The 18,225-nt window shown below is 43.9% G+C and overlaps 1 protein-coding gene across 1 annotated transcript in view; it reads left to right on the top strand.

Moving 5' to 3' along the window:
* The window catches only part of cxxc4 (CXXC finger 4), a 32,509-nt gene extending 21,841 nt beyond the window's left edge, over positions 1–10,668 (top strand). Inside the window, exon 3 of the mRNA XM_061770751.1 lies at positions 7,935–10,668. Coding sequence (XP_061626735.1) covers positions 7,935–7,979 — 45 coding nt within the window. The 3' untranslated portion in view covers positions 7,980–10,668. The remainder of the gene's footprint in view (positions 1–7,934) is intronic.
* The last annotated feature ends 7,557 nt before the right edge of the window (positions 10,669–18,225 follow it).

The raw sequence follows: 18,225 nt of genomic DNA, 5'->3' as shown, positions 1-18,225 counted from the left end.
GGTCACCCAGGTCATCATTTTGGGGAGCAGGGTGCATAATGTTGTGGAGCGGTCAGTCTGGGGTGCAAATATTTTCGGGGCCACTCACCCTTGGGTGCAGAATTTGGGAGATCAGCTCCAAATTTCGGGGGAGAAGTTAGCCTGGGCGAAGAAATTTGGGGTTGTGATACATGGCTGCAGACTGCAGAGTTCACACTGGTCGGAACGAAATTTGGGGCATGGGTACAATCACTCTGGGCGCAAAATTAGGGGGGAATCTTCCGGACTGGTCTCCCTAGGCAAAACTAAATAAATAATTAAAAATAGATACAGCGTAAATAGAGCGACTGATTGCAAGATGACACAAACAATTGGCCTCCACATTGTCAAAGACGTCAACGTTGACTTGTTTCGGCACGTTTCGCATTGCCGAGCAAGAACTATGGTGGCTATAGCTATACAAGTGTACTTCTGCTACATTTGCTCACATTTGTTTTTTGTAAAACTTATTTTGAATGAAACGCCCCTACTTTCCCCATCTCGAAGTAGCCATGGTTGACTTTGTTCTTTCTCCCTGCCCACCAGCTCCCCAAAATCCCGCTCCACCGTTTTCACCCCTTCTGTCTTGGCCATAGCCATGTGCAGCCAACAAACCTGACGAACAATTATACACGTGTGTATTTCTATGGAGTGCGTGATGCCAGATGACGCAGACAATTGGGCTAGATGTCGACCGTGACTTGTTTCGGCATTGCCAAGCCAGAACTACGGTGGCTGAAGAGGACCAAAAATGCTACGATATACGAGTACTGCTACATCTGCTCATATTTGTCTGTTTTTGAAGGGAAATCTTCCTCCTCTCCCATCTTGCACACATTCTTCAGATCGGAGAAGGAAGCGAAGAGGAATATGTGGTTGGCTCAAACATATAATTCCGCTAAATTAAAAATGTCCAAATGATTGCATTCCTATCGTTCGATCACCGGGGAACCAAAACGTCTCGGGAGAAAGCGGGGCACATTTCCAATCACCCCAAGTTCAAAAGGGTAATTTATTCGCAGCCTGCGCTTAAAGTCAGTCTGCTCAGGATGCCGCTGGGGTTGTGCCGCCGGAGAAGAGACACATCATTTTCATTTTTCGCTCGCTTTTCCCTCCCCACCCCCCGCTCGCCGCTCTCCTCTCCGCCTGTTGTTGTTCCTCCCAGAAGCCCCGCGTGGCGTCTTTTAGCGCGCGCCGGCGAGCATATTTCACTTTTACATTCATCCGCGCTGACGTGCCGGCGCTGATTGAATTCTGAGGCGCGGCGGCGTCTGCCATTATCGCCCTCATCGTCTTGAGTGGTTTATCTCTGGCCGCGGCTCAGCGTGACTCCAAGGCTGTGGGGTAGACCGGGGGGCAGGCTTGTGGACTCTTCGTGCCTTTTTATTATTTGGGGGGTGGGGGTAGCTTGAGCTTGCCCTTGGGTACATGTGCACCTGCTTTCAGTTCAATGGAATAGCGTAAAACCTCGCGGCGGATACAAACTGATCTCTGCCACGATCAGCACAAGAAATTGACACCCAACTTACGTTTTCTGAGCTATAAGCCGTCGGTTGATTTTAGTTGTTTAGTTATTTTGCACGCTGAAATTTGAGGTACGGTTGAGCATCAGCTTGATGACGTGAACGAGGAAATGGAGCAGTTACGCTTGTGTAATGCCTTCGCATGTGAGCAAGGAGAGCCACAGTCGCCGATGCGCTTTCAGCCGTTTATTGAACAGGACAACAAGTCAAATACACACACAAAAAAAGAAAAGTCGCAAGGAGCTGGCCTACCCGACTCCAGCTCTTAATGTCACTCATAGACCACGCCCCTTAAAGGCACACCTCCAACACAAATACTACAATATGTACAGTAATTACGTTTTATAAAAAGTGTATTTCTTTACATTCTCTTTCACTGTTTTCTCCCTCCAGATATGTTTTCTTCTAAGTTTAAAATGGCTTACTTTAACCAGGATCCCTCGCCGTACCGTAGCCAGAGGTATAAGCCCGGGTTGGTTTTGTACCTGTTGGTGCCGTAAATCCTTGTTCCCTTGGACCAGCTGCATCTTTTCTAGCTTGCCGGGTAGCTCTTCTGCCGCGCTGCGTTGTATGGACTTTCTCCCATGCGGTCTGCCACTGTTGGTTCCTTTTTGGATCTCAGTGTAGGGCTAAAAGTACAACAGCGTAGTACATACATTGGCACAAACATGGTGCAGTAAGTCCAAATGATGTCGGCCATAACCAAAGGCTAAAAATAATCTTATATATATATATTTTTTAAAGTAAATGCGGCATTGTCAGAATGAAGTAACTAGTGTGTTATTCTTTGATTCGTTGTGATTCAAATCTGCAAATTCTGATTAGCGCTCATTATTTCCCACGGACTTGAATGCCGAGTCGCCACCATTTGTGAACAGCCCTACTTGACACCAATTAATACTTTCAGGGCTTTGGCACCATCTTAGTGTTATCGAAAGAGCATATAAGAGCAATAAATAGCATTCGCACCTGTGGGAATAGTAACACTTCTGCATCAAATTGAAAAACGCTGCTTTTGCGTTCTGAATTTAACTGTAGCGCTTGGTGCAAAGGTGGCTTCACTATTGCGCCCTTAGGGACAAAAGCAGATGGTTCCTTTTTCAAAACTAATCGCTCGTGGTTCTACCAAACCGTGAAGTTTGCTGCATATTTTTTGCAATCACAAGTACAGGGGCTCCTTGGTTTATGCTGGTGCCATTTATGGTTTTTCATACATATATTTATTGTAATTGGCTTTACTAATGCCTCCCTGTAAGTTAGTGATGGATTTTGGCACACTCCAAACGTTGTCACCGTATGAACGGAACTCTCTCGTAAACTAACCCCCTGTATACTGTCAAATTCCACGCTGAGAGAAATTCACTTGTATTATTTACAGATGTCACATTTATCTTCTGTAATCTATTTGCATAATAAAGCTCATTTCCCAGTGTGCGGAAATGTGAGTGTAAATGTTGTTGCCCCTTATCCTTCCATACGTCCATTTGAAAAAAAAAAAAAAAAAAAACATTTCTGCGAATACAAAGAGGAAAGGTTTAAACATGGCAACATTGGTGGAGGTTTTATGGATCATCTGGGGCGGAAACACCTTCAGGTGTGCATTTTTTTTGCGCAAGCAATTTTCTGTCATCAAGGTCATGGTAAGCTGCAAAAGCTGAATCCAGGCAACTCGACCCCTCTGCGTTGTTGCACCTTGAATCCAAAACGCTTCTTCTTTTATAAACATACTCTGAATTCATTCTTCACTGATTTTTCATTCCGTAACCAAAGGGGAAACATCTTTGACAAGAAAAAAAAAAAAAAGAGTCAAGTTGCCTCCATTCAACGAGCTGGACCCCTGAGAATTTACACAGGCATTGATACCCACCATTTCTGTAAAGTACATTGGTACCTTGACTTACAAGTGGTCGTTTATTTTGCTTTGCGTTGTGAGCAGAAAATGTCCTTCTTCGTGCGGTTCAGGTGCTCCACCACTAGATGTTGGCAGCAAACGTCACAACATCAGTTCGCCTTGGTTACCTTGCACATAATTGTTGTTTTTTTGTGCAGGTATTTTGATCCTCTGACAGTAATTGCTAATATCCACTGAATTAAAGCATGAAAACCTAGAAAAATATGAGCGAGTGAGGCAAAATAATTTTTAATAAGAAACATTTTTAACGATATTTTTACTGTTTTTATACAGCACTACTGTAGAATACAATTTTCTTGATTAAAAAGATATAATACAAAAAAATGCTGTTGTTTTTTGGGAGGCTGGAACGGATTAATGGCATTTCCGTTGATTTCAATGGGAAAAAAAGTTGATTTGAGTCACGAGAGTGGTCATGGAATGAATTCAACTCATAAGTCAAGGTACCGCTGTATTTGCTTCAAATCTCACGGTTACTGCAACGTTAGGTCCGGCTTCATAAGCTTCCGGGACCCTAAATGAACCATCCTGCCTGCACACCCTGCGGTGCTCAGGCGTGGCGGAAACGTGTCTTGACTTTGACTTTTACCTTTCAAGTTGTTCCTTTCTTTCCACGGGGCCTCAATCAGTTGGCATGGCGGCCCCACCTGCCAGGTTCAGTGAGGATCACAGGGTGTCATGGCTGTCCAGAGACCTTAAGCCGCAATCAGCAGCAAATTCTTCCGTCACGTGTCATTTTTTTATTTTTTTCCCCCCCTTCCTTTCTTTCCTCGTCTTTATCACGGCAAGCTGGCATTTAGAATGCGCCGTCTGCCGTGGACGTGTGCTTCATTTGAGGTCGAGAGACGTCGCTTGGCCCGTCGATACTTCGCCGCCGGAGCGGGAAATTGTCTTCCCGCTGCGTGTGCGGTCGCAGCCGCCTTGTTATGTATGCTCTGCTGCACACGCTGCGGCGTTCGCGAGGGGCTGAGCTGCTGCCACGCCGTCTTGATTCGAGGTGAAACCTCGGGGTGTCGCGCCCGCCTCGACCCTCCCCGTTCTTTCCCCTTGCCTGTTCCATCTCTGGCATTTTTCTCTCCTTCTCCGATTCTGAGTGTTTAGCACATCCGCCTCAGAGTCCTGATGTTCTGGGTTACGGTCTTCCCGTGTGGAGTAACGTGCATGTTAGTAGCAATGTGACAAGATTTCCCAAAAGTGACGGCGTGTCAGAAAGCTAAGTTTTGTTGGAATGGCCACACCAATCATTTTGGAAAATCAGGTGATGGATGGGTCCTGGAGAAATAAAATTTTTTCGGGTCAGAAATAAATAGCATTTTTGGGGGGGAAATTTGAGTAAAACAGTATAACTTTCACTGTTTTATAATCTCCTCGACCCTTTCATTTTGTCTGTTACTAGAATTCCAAGGGGTTCTCCAAGTCAGATGTTTCAAACGATGTCACTTGCCCTAAAAACTGGACTTAAGTAGTGCAAATGGAACATTTGTGAGAAGAGCATTGTTGGCAGTAGAATAGGTCATGTACTATAATAATAATCCATTGTTTTCCGCACTGTAATTGGCTGGGAACCAGTCCAGGGTGTGGCCCCAGGGTGTGGGATAGGCTCCAGCTCACCCGCAACGCTAGGATAAGCTAAGATAGAAAATGGATGGCTGGATGAATGGATGGAGGCCCTATGTTGGCCACTTTTTCCTGTCTCAGGTGGAAGTGTGCTAATTGAGCCTTCCTCCTGTCCGTTCGCTGCAGCGTGGTGAGGCTAGAGAGGCCACTGCGTGCGATTCCCAGCGGCGACTCGAGCCTCACCGGATCGATACGATGAAAAGTTAACAAAACGAAGACATGCCGAGCGCCCAGATCAGGGTCATTATCGCCTCTCGCCTGCCGCACTTCCACCGGTGACTGATCAATGGAAGGATATGGATTAACACAAACGTTCTCGCCTCACCTTGCTCTCCGCGTTGACGGAGCTCTTAAAGAGCATCACGCTTGAGACCAAATGTCCCGTTTGGTAGAACCACACAAACTTATCCCCCCCCCCCCCCCCCCCCCCTTACACTTTGCAAACTGTTACGTTTGCCTGTATTGTTTACTTTAAGACTGTTGATGTTGCCCTGGCTTAAAAAGAAAAGGATACATTACAGTGGAACCTCGATTTAACGGACTAATGGGATTATGGGGTCGTCCGTAAATTAGATTGGCCGTTAAATTAAAGCACTTTTTGTGGCCTAAAAACACCATTACAGTACAAAATTGTTTTGCACTTTGTTTGTCGGTTAAAAACACCCAGTACAGTGCAAAATTAATGTAAATATATATAAAAATGTTTGGAAAGTTTATCCAAACTGGTGCATGATAGGGGTGATTTTGAGTTCTAACTTCACTGTTTTCTGTCCGTTAAATTTGAAGTCTGTTAAATCGAGGTCCGTTAAATCGAGGTTCCACTGTATTTGGTTTATTTGAATGATTTGCGAGTTTGTAGTTGTCAGTTGTAGTTTTGTATGTCAAATGTTTTCCTGTTTACACAAAAGATACAAAAAAAAAAAACATTTTATCTTTTGTATTTTAGCCCCTTACTGTGCCGAGCCATGACCTTACCAAACTATAATTGTTGGCGTACTATGTCCCCTCATCAGCTGGCTCGTTAGATAGCAGCCATTGTGTACAATTATAGCATTTCCTCTCTTGCTTCCAAAAGTACTGTTCATGGCGTCCATGCAATTAGACTGAGACGTGACACAACACGTTTTTTAGCCTTTGAAAGCGCAATGTTTTTTTGTTTGTTTTTTAATCACTCGGTCGGTCCGTGACTTTGTGAATTGGCGATGATGGCATCCCGCCGCGTCGGGGCGCCCGTCAACCACCGGGGAGTGGTTTGTTGTAGCACAAAAAAAAAAAAAAAAACACGCTAAGTGGTTCTCTTTTGCGAATAAGTCATACACTTCATAATGTGTGCAACCAAAACAAAGTGTGGAGTGACAGGGCCACCACATGCTAAAGGAAATGCCGCGTCCGACGTCATCGTCTTTACGTGGTGTTCGTGGAGGCGCGCGTGCTCATCAGTATGCCTTTAAGGAGCCACTGGGCATTAAAATGCAAAATTGCCCTCCACTCAGGCTAAAGTGATTTTAGTTGTGATTATGCACCATTTCCTCCCACTCAACAGCGGGGGGGGGGGGGGGGGGAAAGAGAGAGAGAGAGCGAGGGGGGCAGAAAAAATAAAAAGAGCGTGCTAATTGGTCATGGGGATTGGTGGGAGGTTTTGCTATTTTATGTCTCCGACTTCTAAATGAGTTTGGGAAAGGAGAGGCTGCCACTCTGCCGTGGAGCTTTCTGTTGGCGCCGGCTCAAATTGAAATGATGCACTGTTCCCCCTCACTGCGGCTGCAGCGCGCAGTAATTAAATGCCTCATTGTTGCTTCCTGGGAATTGGAATGGAATATTTCATGCGGCGTGGTGATTATTTGGGGGTGTAGGTGGGGCGTGGATGTAATCACCTTGGCTGGATCTCTGATGAAACGCTTTGCTCGCTTTGGTGCTTGTCGCCGCCTAAAGTGGCCCCCTGGGTTTTTGGCATTTTTTTTTTTTACTAAGTGCTTTTATTCATCACCGGCCTTGTTGTCATGAATTCCTGTTTACGAAAGAGGCATTTAAAGCAACATTGCATCAAAATTTGGACCAGCCCAGCCACCTTTTGTGTTCGCCTTGCTGCTCATAACCTTTAACTGTAAAGTCAATGTTTAAATTCCCATTTTAATGTTATTAACTGTATGTAACTCAAATGGGACTCGTTTGAAGGGCGAGTTCTAAAAACTGCTTGCAAGATTTGAATGTAGCCTCACATCACATTGTAAGCAAGCCGGCGTTAGCCATGGCTGCTAAATTGGTAGCATGACTTATTCGTAATTGTGTTACTGTAACATTGTTATTGTTTTGATGGGGGGGAGGTGATAAACTTACCTATCGAGCTGAGAGCTTGCTCATTGTCGTCAAAGTTCTGAATCCTCTCAGTGGCCACTCCCACCCCTGTAAGGCAGCTTCTGTGTTCACCCTTGTTAAGTTTTGTTGCTAACCCGAGGTGGATATTCCACAATAGTTTCAGCCAAGCTCCTGAAGCCTAAGGAAACAAGTCAGCGGGAGGCTACGTGTGTGCCCGCCCAAATGACATTTAACATTTACGATTGTTGTCCCTGAACGTTTTCTGAGAAGATCAGGGAGGAAAAAGAAATCACTATTATCACATACCAGAGGATATTCTTTTCGAGACATCCGATAATCTGGCCTTTGCTCACTTTGATTAGAAAGGAGGGGAATTGCTCAAATTCAGCCTGATTGTCAGTATATTTGTACCCTGCTTAACTCCGCAGTTGGGTAAACAACAGATGTTAGCGGAGCCCTGCAGCAAAATAATTCAAATCGTAAAATACTCCTTTGTGCTGCTTTAAATATGTCAATAACACCCATCCCCACATTGTGTCTCCCCACAGAGGACGCCGGTCACTAATGGCGAAGCGTTCCGGTGGTTCTTCTAGAGACGCCAGCCGCCGTCGTCCATCACCCGGCAGGAGGTCGCGATCAACCGTGGACCGTCCGCTCGGAGCACGTGACCCAAAGCGCCCCAAAAAAAACCACACACACACACACACACACACACACCACGTGGATCGGAGGACGGAATACAAAGTGGACATAACGGACGAGACAGCGAGTTGACAAAAACATACTGGATGTTGTTTCTTTTCTGTGTAATTATTGTACCTTTTGACAGTATCATAATGTATATTTTTGGTGTCTTATGAATGTTTTCAGTGTTTGCGGCCGGGCGGCAATGGGCCGCCGCCGAGCTTGTGTAAAGAAAGGACTAGAAAAAGGACAATCTTTTTGGAACCTCGCAGAATCCGTCCCGACGGGTGGGGGGAGGGTGATTGACGATAAACGCAACACACTTTACTCTGGAGCAATAATTATTCAACCTTCCTTTTCCGCATATCTCTTCTTTCACTACCCAGGAATCATCCGGAAGCCATTTAAGCACCAACCTTTTTTTCATCGATGAGGCAAGAATGGCATTCCCCCCCCCCACACACACACAATTTTTTTTAAGATTTGTGATGACTCGCCACAATACAGGGCACATTGTCTTGTGTGGTGGGTTGCACTTTAAAAAAAAAAAAATGAGCATTTATTTCACTGGAGAGATATTGATGGAGGAGTTTGGAGGAGTATTTAAAAGAAGAAAAAAAAAAAACGATGGATGTCAGCGACGGTAACGTCAATAAACCCTTTCCTGTTTGACACCAATGAAAGTACACTTATACATATTGAACATATCAGGTGTTGTTCTGGAGCTGCAGGGGGTCTTATCCCCCCAAAATGACCCAATAAGGCTCAATTTACACTGCAGGTCCAAGTGCACAATTCCGAAGCAAAGCCTATATCCCATTTTTGGAATATTTCCATGCAGATTTCAAGTGACTCTGATATTGGCTGATGAAACACTTAAATAACTCCACAAGCATCAATATGGAAGTAACCAATAATACGTAAATAATAATAAACTTTAATTTTCAGTTAATCCACGAGCTGCTGTCCGCAATTATTATGCTTATTTAGTGATGGACACACCGCTAATGTAGCCTATGTACACCATATTTAATTGGCTCTGCTTTCTCTGTGGTTTATGTCTGTTTATTTGCGGTGTTTGGGCCGACGCAGGTGTGTACACGTTACCAATCGCCCTCTAATAGGCTAATATAAAAGTAGTAATTGATGACAAGGAAGTATTGTTGCTATGATAACTTCCGTCTAGGAGACTCACGTCTTTGTATGTCTGGGAGGAGCTAAGTTTAGCCTGGGTCGTTAGCAGAAGTTAGTCTTCGGTGGATGTGCACGTACGCACGCACATTTTCGAGTTTAATTCGACTGCAAGCCATTTCTTTTCAAGGGTAATCTAAGATGAGTTAGAATTATTATTATTATTTTTTTTACCATAGTTTGATATATTTCCAGTTTAAACTATTAATATAGGCAATTTAAAAAAGAATATGGGATGGTGTTAATGACTTTTTTTTTTTTTTTTTTTTTTGCTATTCACCGTTGGGCTACATCTAAATACCCTACTCTACACTGACTACCTTCGCCGATTATGGGGAACACAATTTTTGTTGCGTTAGGTCTGACAGCTGTTTTTAACAAATTTTTGGGTGCGGAATCTAAAACTGATCTCAAGTTTTTTAACGATAGGATCTCCGTTTTCTTAAAACATATGAAAAATGTATGAATCTATGTAAATAAAACACTAAGATGGAATAGTTACAAGCTTTGAAAACTAAAAAAAAAAACAGCATAAAATAAAATAGAATTGACAACGGTATGCCCATGGTTACAAGGTTGAGAAAAGCCAGCACAAATCCTCTTAATTCCTACTATGCTAGCTTTCTGTATGCAGATATTGATAGTACTGACCTATTGGGAGTTGCACACACCTCTCACCGCACTGTCTCAATTGCGACTGCACAAACAAGTTGCCACGTAGCTGTCGATGAGTCCAATCGTAATCAAACTGTCTTACTCCAGCTAATCAGTGAAATTTTGCTTATCTGGAGGGTAAACTTGACGTGCTAGAAAAAAACTGACTGCAATTTAGGAATCAGCATGCCAATTTTAGTTTTAATCAGCATAAAAATCTAACTCAACAGAATGTCTTTTTTTTTCCAAATTGTTCCCCAGTGTTTCCTCTACAGCTGTAATGTAACATTTCGACCATGTTTCGCTATGCTTTTGCTGTTTGCATTTACAGCAGGTGTTTGTTTTATTATTTATGTTGTCTGGGCAGGTGCGGACGCGTAAACATCGCCAATCGGTGTGTTTCGATGACAGCAAGCTCGCGTTGACGGGAATATCTGATCTGTGCGTTTATGCCGCACTCGCATCAGTACATATCGGATACGTATCCAATTCTTATCAACAATTTTTTGAGGTTCGATTCCAAGGTGTGGGGAGTTTCCTCTTTCCGCTGTCATGACACGCTTCTGAATTGTGCTACAAATCGGAATTGTGACTTGAACCCAGCAGTGTGAATCTTGCCTATAGGTTCGTCATTGTCCTGAACCCTGTTGTTGCATGTGCAAATGTGTTTTTTCCGTTTTAAAGACGACTTAAAAATTTGTATATTGTTGTTGTGATGCTTTTATGTGTTCTAATAAAATAACTTCAAGTACGTTTTTGGCGTCCTGACATTGGATCCGGAAGAACAGGATTAATTAAGATCAGCTGATAAATCGTCTTTTTTCCCCTCTCTCTCTCTCTCTCTCTCCTCTCCCACCACACACACGTTGACGTGGCGTTGACGGGATGAATCTAACGCCGTTGCTTTGCCTCCCCAGTCACGTATTCCCGGCAACGCTAAAACGCTGCGCCAGGGAAGAGTGCTTCCCGGAGGCAGCAGACTTGAAAGGACGAGCGAAATCCCATGTGGTTTGTCATGCTAGAATGCGTAGCGAAGAGCGTGTTTGGGTGTGTGTGTGGGGGGGGGGGGGCAGAGGATGATGGCGGGTATCGTGTGAGGGAGGGGGTTAAGGATGGGAGAGATGTGCTCCTGAGATAGCGCCAGCATCAGAGTGATTGCCGGGTCTTTGGGATTCAGGCGGGGGCGGGGGGGGGGGGGGGGGGGGGTCGGTGGTGTTGAGTGGCGGTTCAGGAGGAAATCATCCAGGACTGACTGCTCCGCCGCTCGCAATCACCCAAATTGAGCTCCTTCTTGCAGCCCGCCATGTTGACGGCAGTGTGGCGTCTTAAGCATTCGATACCCGCCGCCCTCGCCCCTCCCTCGTCGGTCATCAGAGGGCGGATAACTCGCTCGCTCCCTGGCCGGCGAGATTAAATAATATCACACACTGCTTTAATCCTCCCCCCCCACCACACACACACCCACGTGCTCTGCGTTCGGGATTAAAAATCGTCAGTTCTTCCGGTGCTGATGAGAACGCGCTTCCTCCTCCTGGCAGGAAGTGACAACAGCTAAAGTGAGTGATTTCCTGTGGAAGGAAATGACACAAAAGGCAGATTTTTCAAGATTTATGAGAAAAAAGTTGAAGTCCTTTGTTTACAAAAAGTCAACAGGAAGTAGAAAGGACTTATTCTGCACTTGATATTTGACTGTCATGGCATTGAAAAACAAGCTAATTAGGGCTGTCACTATTGAGTCATTTTAGAATCGATTACCCTATCGACTATTCTAGAGTACTTGAGTAAAATCAGCCTTTGCCGGTTAGCATTCGTGATTAGCATTGGCGCGCTAGCAATAACCATTTTAGGTTAAAAAAACAAAAACGCTAACTACCATTCAGTTAACTCATACATCATGTTATATGTACATTACACAGCTAATAGTGTCTTAAAAATCACTTACAGAGGCTCCTCTGACGTTTTTTGCCAATGTTTTCCACTGGCCCAACACGGCAACAAATGTCAGTGCGGTAAACACGGACAGTGGCAAAACATGGTTCTGAGCGGTGCAACTATGCTTTTATCAATATTTTTTTTATTGCCTTGAGACCAAAATTTTTGTGGTCGACTTGGGCAAGTTAGCTGATTTTTTTCCCCCCCCGCAGCTTTAAAAGCTACTGCTCCAACTTTGGCGTGTATCTTTTACAATTGTTTGGGTCCAAATTGTATCACAAATTGCCCGAGGGTCCCGAGAGTTTATGTTCTGCCGCTGTTTTCACAGTGCGCTTTGAATGATAAATCAGGTTGGGGTTTCCACTGCTGGCAGAGATGTAAACACTTGTTGCGTTAGCCACGTAAAATTACGCGGCCATCATACGATACTGAGGAAACATTGATGACAATTTCTTCATGAAGATGAAGAAATATGTTGCGTATTAAAAGCAAAAGGCGGAGACTTAGTGGGAAGCACGTGCTTCACATACGAGCGATCCCGGGATTGAATCTCCGCTTTGGCCCTCCTGTTTGGAGTTTGCATTTCCTCCTTGAGATTGTGTCGGTTTTCTCTGCATTCTGAAGACAAAACCGTCCATGGTGTGAATGGTTGTTTGTTTATATGTGCCCTGTGACTGGGAGGAGAAAAAAATAGTTTTTTTTAAAGAAAATAAACGTAATAAGGAGTAACACAAATATGTGGGGGGGGGGGATATATTTCTAAAGGATTTAAATTATAATATTTCATGGTACAGTCTAATTTTAGGAAGTGGGGACAGGCAACAAATGCTATTTTTTGCTGTTCAAGGTAGTTTAATGATTTAAATTGTATTTATATACGATGCAATCAGATCAAGATACAGGACATGTTCCTAAATAGAAACCAATATTTCTGTTAATTTTATCAGGCATGGATTTTATCTCCTGGGGGCTCCAATTTTGTGGAATAGTCCATTTACATTTTTGTTTAATTAAAGCGTCTTTGGTTGAGCGCAAGCATTCACACTTACGGTCTGCAGTTAACCGAGCAAGCATGTTTTTGGAATGAGGGAAGAAGAAGAATTCGAGTTTTGTTTTTATTTTCGGATTATAACTGTGGTCCGATCTATTGTCCATTTTTTGCCAGTTGGGCTGTGTTGCAAGTCGAGGCGAGATCAGTGTCAGTGGAGAACCTTTGCGATCGTGGATGTGTTCAAATAGATGTTAACTCACTTGTTGCGCATCCACATTAGCGACAAATTACACAACCTTGTTCGAAAAAAAATACACTCTCGCAAATACAGACCTTTCATATGAGGGGGTTTTTTTTCTTTATTTTTTTTTTTCTTGCCGAGCTGGTGCAGAAATAGACGTTTTCCCGCAGTGAACTCAATCTGAACCGCTCTCACATGAAATATTCTGTTTCCTGACACTTTACCTGCGCTACAGCAGCAGGACAAATAAAGCGAGATCCCCAGGAGATGAAGTCATTTGATGGAGGGGAGCGAGCTGAGCAGACGAGGAAAATTAATCATTCATTAACTTTAAGGAGCAAAAAAAAAAAAGATGATTTTCAAGTGTTTTTTGGACAGTGAAATTAATATCTTTGACTCTCGGCACATTAAAAAAAAAAAAATTCCCTCGCTCAGTTGATTGACATTGTCAAATTGTCTTGTTTACCTGTCCCCTATCTGTTTAAGAGATAGCATGAGGCATAATTTTCTCTTCGTGCACATTTTATGTACGTGTAAATCGAGCCATATGGTTCTAAAGTAAGTGTACTCTTACTTGAGTACAATTTTTGGCTACTCTGCCCACCTCTGCTTACAACAATACTCGCAGGCATATATTGTCTCTCCTCTTTACTACTGCGACTTAGCAGCGGACCTTCTCTGCCTCTGCTTCTTGCTCTTAATTACGTTGCATCTACAACCGGTAGAGCTCAGCGCTGCCGGGCATGTTGTGGCAAAATGTGGTACTACACTCAAGGTACGCAACTCGAAATTCGGACTTGCCTTTGTACTGTAAAACCACACACACACACACACACACACAAACCCGAACTGATTAACAAGCCGCAATATAGCAGCAGAAATATTCGATGGTGGTGTATCGATGTAATATTTCGCCCCTATGACGTTCTCTCCACCCGCTGACAAGACTCACCGGGGCCATCTTCCAACTCCCACGCACAATTGTAAGAATTAGCATGTTAACAGTGAGCGACGGAAGTCAAATGAATGTGTCACTTTGATTCTACCCGGATGAGCTTGTGGCGTCTCATTTGAGCGAGCCTTCCCATTTCATCTATACATTTTTTTTCCCCCTAACATTGTGTGTCCCAGCATGAGGAGAAGGCACACTGCGAGAACGTGGCCGTGCTCGCACATAATGAGGCGGCGTAAGAGCAGCCCCTCCTTCCTCCTCCCTCCTCTTCCTCCTGCCTTGTCTTTCATTATTTATTTACCCAGCACAGTTTTTTCTCCAAGGCACGCATATTGATGCGGGGGAAAAGCAGAGTGTGAGTGCGTGTCACAATCATTTCCTGACGAAGGAGACAAGGTGGAAGTAATCAGCAGCACGCTGATGCAATATGACAGGCCGGAGAAGCATTGGTACACACTTAAGAGCAGGGGGGCGAGAGGGAAAAAAAACATCCCCCCCCCCCATCACCAACACACAACGTGACTGAAGGAGGAAAATTTGCAAAAAGGCAACATTCGGGTGGGGAGTGGATTTGCTAATTTTGGAAAGTTGGGTTTTAGTTTGTCGCAAAAATGTTCTTTTGCAAAAGGTATGAAAATGATTGGTGATGTCGTTCATCCCTATGGAGATTAGATTTCCCACAGGGCTGAACATATATCTTTTTTTTTTTTAAAGACCAGAATCATGAGGTGCTTTAATGCGGACAATTTCAATCTTGGTGAGTTTCACCATTTCTGAATGCGAACGAGGAATTTCAAACTGAATTTACTTTCAAGCAAAACTGCCAATCATTTTTCTGTTCAGGAATGCAAGCAAAAAAAATATTATTTGCATTTAAACCTTAATTCTAGCTCTAAATCATCAAAGAAATGTTTTGGATGCCCTTGAATTGTTCCATCTCGGCATTTGATCAAAATTGTAGGGGACTTATTAGGCTCTTATTACAAACAAAACACAAAAACAAATACATTTCAAAAATGAAAGGATTCCACTAATTTTGAATCCACTGGCGCCTATCCCAGCTGACCAATCACAGGGGCACATACAGAAAAAACACTCACATTCACTCCAATTTAGTCTTCAGTGAACCTAACATGCATGTTTTGGGAGTATGGGAGAAACCTGGAGTACCCGGAGAAAAAACCCACGCGAGGCGAAAAGGAACTCTGGAGCCGAGATACAAAGCCAGACCCTTAAAACTGCGAGTGTCTTGGCGTGAGCTGTGGCTGACAGCAGCTCAGACAGAGAGGGGACGCGCCTTGTCTAGAATCGAATGCCGTCATCGGATCTGCCAAATTTTTGGAATCCAGTTAATTTTTAGAGCGTGTCAAAAGTTAGGCCCACCGATCGCTAAGTAAGTCCCTTCCGCCCCCGGAAGTGGCGTTCTTGGTCTTTCATATTACAGGAAGCGCTTTGTTAACTGTAATTTTCGCTAACCTAACAGCCTTCTTTCATTTTTTTATTTCTTCGATTATCGTTATTATTGATATATTTCCTATGTTTAGGTTCACTTGCCGACCTGTCGTTGGTTTTTCTTTCCTTTCTTTGAAAACCACACGCACAGGCGTGCGCGGACACACACGTCCAATGTGTAAAGCCCCAATACATTCGTCCTTCTTTATTGAAGTTCTCTGTGTTTAGATTTGAAAAGAAAAATATTGTGAACCCCGTCGTGTTACATTTGTTTTAGATTCATGACAGCGGCCATGTTTTGCACTATGGAATTGAGCAGCATCCCCCCTCGCACCTCTGCCGTTCTGCCAACTTTTTCTCGCGGGACCCGTCTGCCACTCGGCCTTGCTGCCGCTAAACAAGTGCAAGTGGAAGCGGATGACGGTAATGGTGGTGCGTTCAGGGTCTCCGTCGTCTTCTTCTCATTCTGATCCTATTGTCCACACAAATGCACATCCACGCGCACACGCGCATGCCTGGTGGTGAAAGCGTGCTGATTGATTGATTGAGGCGCGAGGCTTCATGACGGCTGGTGACATTTCCACACATGCCGTCAAGGCCCATCCCCCAACCCTCATCCTCCTCCGGCAGAGAGAGAGCGAGGAGAGAGAGAGACGGATCTCAGAGGAATTAGGCAATCAGTCAGCAGGGCTGGATTGCACGGTGGCGCGCGAGCAAACGGTTTAACATAAATGAAAACCGCCCCTCGGATGACAAACCGTGATTCTGAGAAATGACGTCATTTTGTACGGGTGAGCAATCGGCGAGCGATTCACAAATGGATTCTGCAGAGATCAAATTCAGCGGTGCCTCGACTCATCAGTTTAATCAGTCCAGTGACCACGCTCGTAACTCAAAACATCTTTCATTATCTTTTCCCACTGCAATGAATGGAAATGCCGTCCCTCCCAAAAAACACCAATCCAAAATTTGGTAACGTGTAGTAATAGGAAAAATAGCACTCTACAGTATTGTACAAAACATGCACTAATAACATGATTTAATAAACTATAAAGAATTAAACCATTTGTGCATCATGATTTCGTGCATTAATTCAATGGGCATTGATGTGGGCACCAGGGCACAGTATAACACACACAGACATACTACATGTACAGTAGATTTGATGGTGAAACACAGACGACCTTCGCAACTAAGTTGTAGTGACATTAGTCGTCTTTCGCACAGGATGAAGAATATATGCCTGTGAGTATTGTTATATGCTCTGTCTGCATGTGTTTGTACCGTCCATTCGTGTTCAAACGTAAGTTGTTTAAAGGTTTAAAACTACCTTGACATCAGGCTACTTTCATTAGCCCATCTATGGGGTTTCCCATTGTGTGTGTGTGTGTGTGTGCGTGTGCGTGCGTGCCATTTTCGGGAGAAATTTGGGAGTGTGTCGGTGAATCGTTGGCGTGCAGGTTTACCTGTCAGCACGACACCTCCCCTGCAGCCATATTGGATTGTACGGCCTCCCTGCTGCAATTCGTCTGTGGCGGAGCGAGGTGGCCAACAGAGCAGCGGGGAGCGGCACAAAAGACATATGCGGCGTAAAGAGGCCTCCACGGAGAGAAGAGTGACACCAAGCAGGCACCCTCCTCCTCCTCCTCCTCCTCCTCCTCCTCAGCGGTGTGATTAATAACCCTGACGCCCCATAATCTCTCCATCATCTATCTATGTAAATGCCCCCAGACCTGCAGCGCCAACACTCTTTGACTGATGGCTGCTCCCTCTCTCCCTCTGTGTGTTTGTATATGTGCACATTTTTGTATTTTATTTTTTTGCATCTGCCATAAAGGCAAGTATAGTGAGTGGATGCAAGGAAAGAGAAAGATTCTACCTTCCACTGGAAGGTAGTCTTCAACATCACAAGTGGTGTGCGATACTGCAAGATTTGGCATAGATCCGATACCGAGTAAATACGGGGCCACTATCGCGATACCAATACGATGCTAATACGACATGGCACGATACCGTGACGATACAGCATGACGCAAAACGATACGATGCAAATAGAACACAACATGGAACCACATGATACTGATTTAATACAACAAGTAGTCGGCAAAATTAGTCAATATAGTAAAGTACTTTCCACGACCAGTATTGCAATACCAGTACAGTACTGATATCAACAGGATACTAATACAATACCAATACGATACCAATATTTACGTTATGTTACTAGTTAGAGTGACCAGCTTTAAAGTTTTCAAATCTAGACAATAAATAAATACATGTATAAATAAATAAATACATAAATATGGATACAACTTGTTCTGCTGGTTTGGTTTCAGGACTGTGTTCTTTTTTATTATATATATATATATATATATAATTTTTATTTTTTTTTACAAAGCCCTGAAATTACTAAACATAAAGCGGTTCACATTGACTATTTTTGCTGTTAGGTTTGTTGCTTAACAAGTTAGCTAACCGCACGCTGTCGAGGTAGAAATGGGCCAAGTAAGTAACTCGTAATTGCGCCGTATAACTGTTAATGTGAACAAAGGCGCTCAAGTTCTTATTTAGTATGGGTTGAGGGACTCATGCCGGACTCCAAAGTGCGTCACGTGTCACTATTTTAGCCACACCTCCCCAAAAAAATCTGGAAAACTGAAATTATGAAAAACAGTTTCACGCAATATCTTCACAATTAAATACGACATTGTTCTCAGTCTTTGCGCATGTTTTCAGCAATTA

This window comes from Phyllopteryx taeniolatus, chromosome 4, assembly GCF_024500385.1.
Source record: "Phyllopteryx taeniolatus isolate TA_2022b chromosome 4, UOR_Ptae_1.2, whole genome shotgun sequence".
NCBI lineage: Eukaryota > Metazoa > Chordata > Actinopteri > Syngnathiformes > Syngnathidae > Phyllopteryx > Phyllopteryx taeniolatus.
Note: the sequence above shows the minus strand (reverse complement) of the source record. Positions and strands in the feature narration are given on the sequence as shown.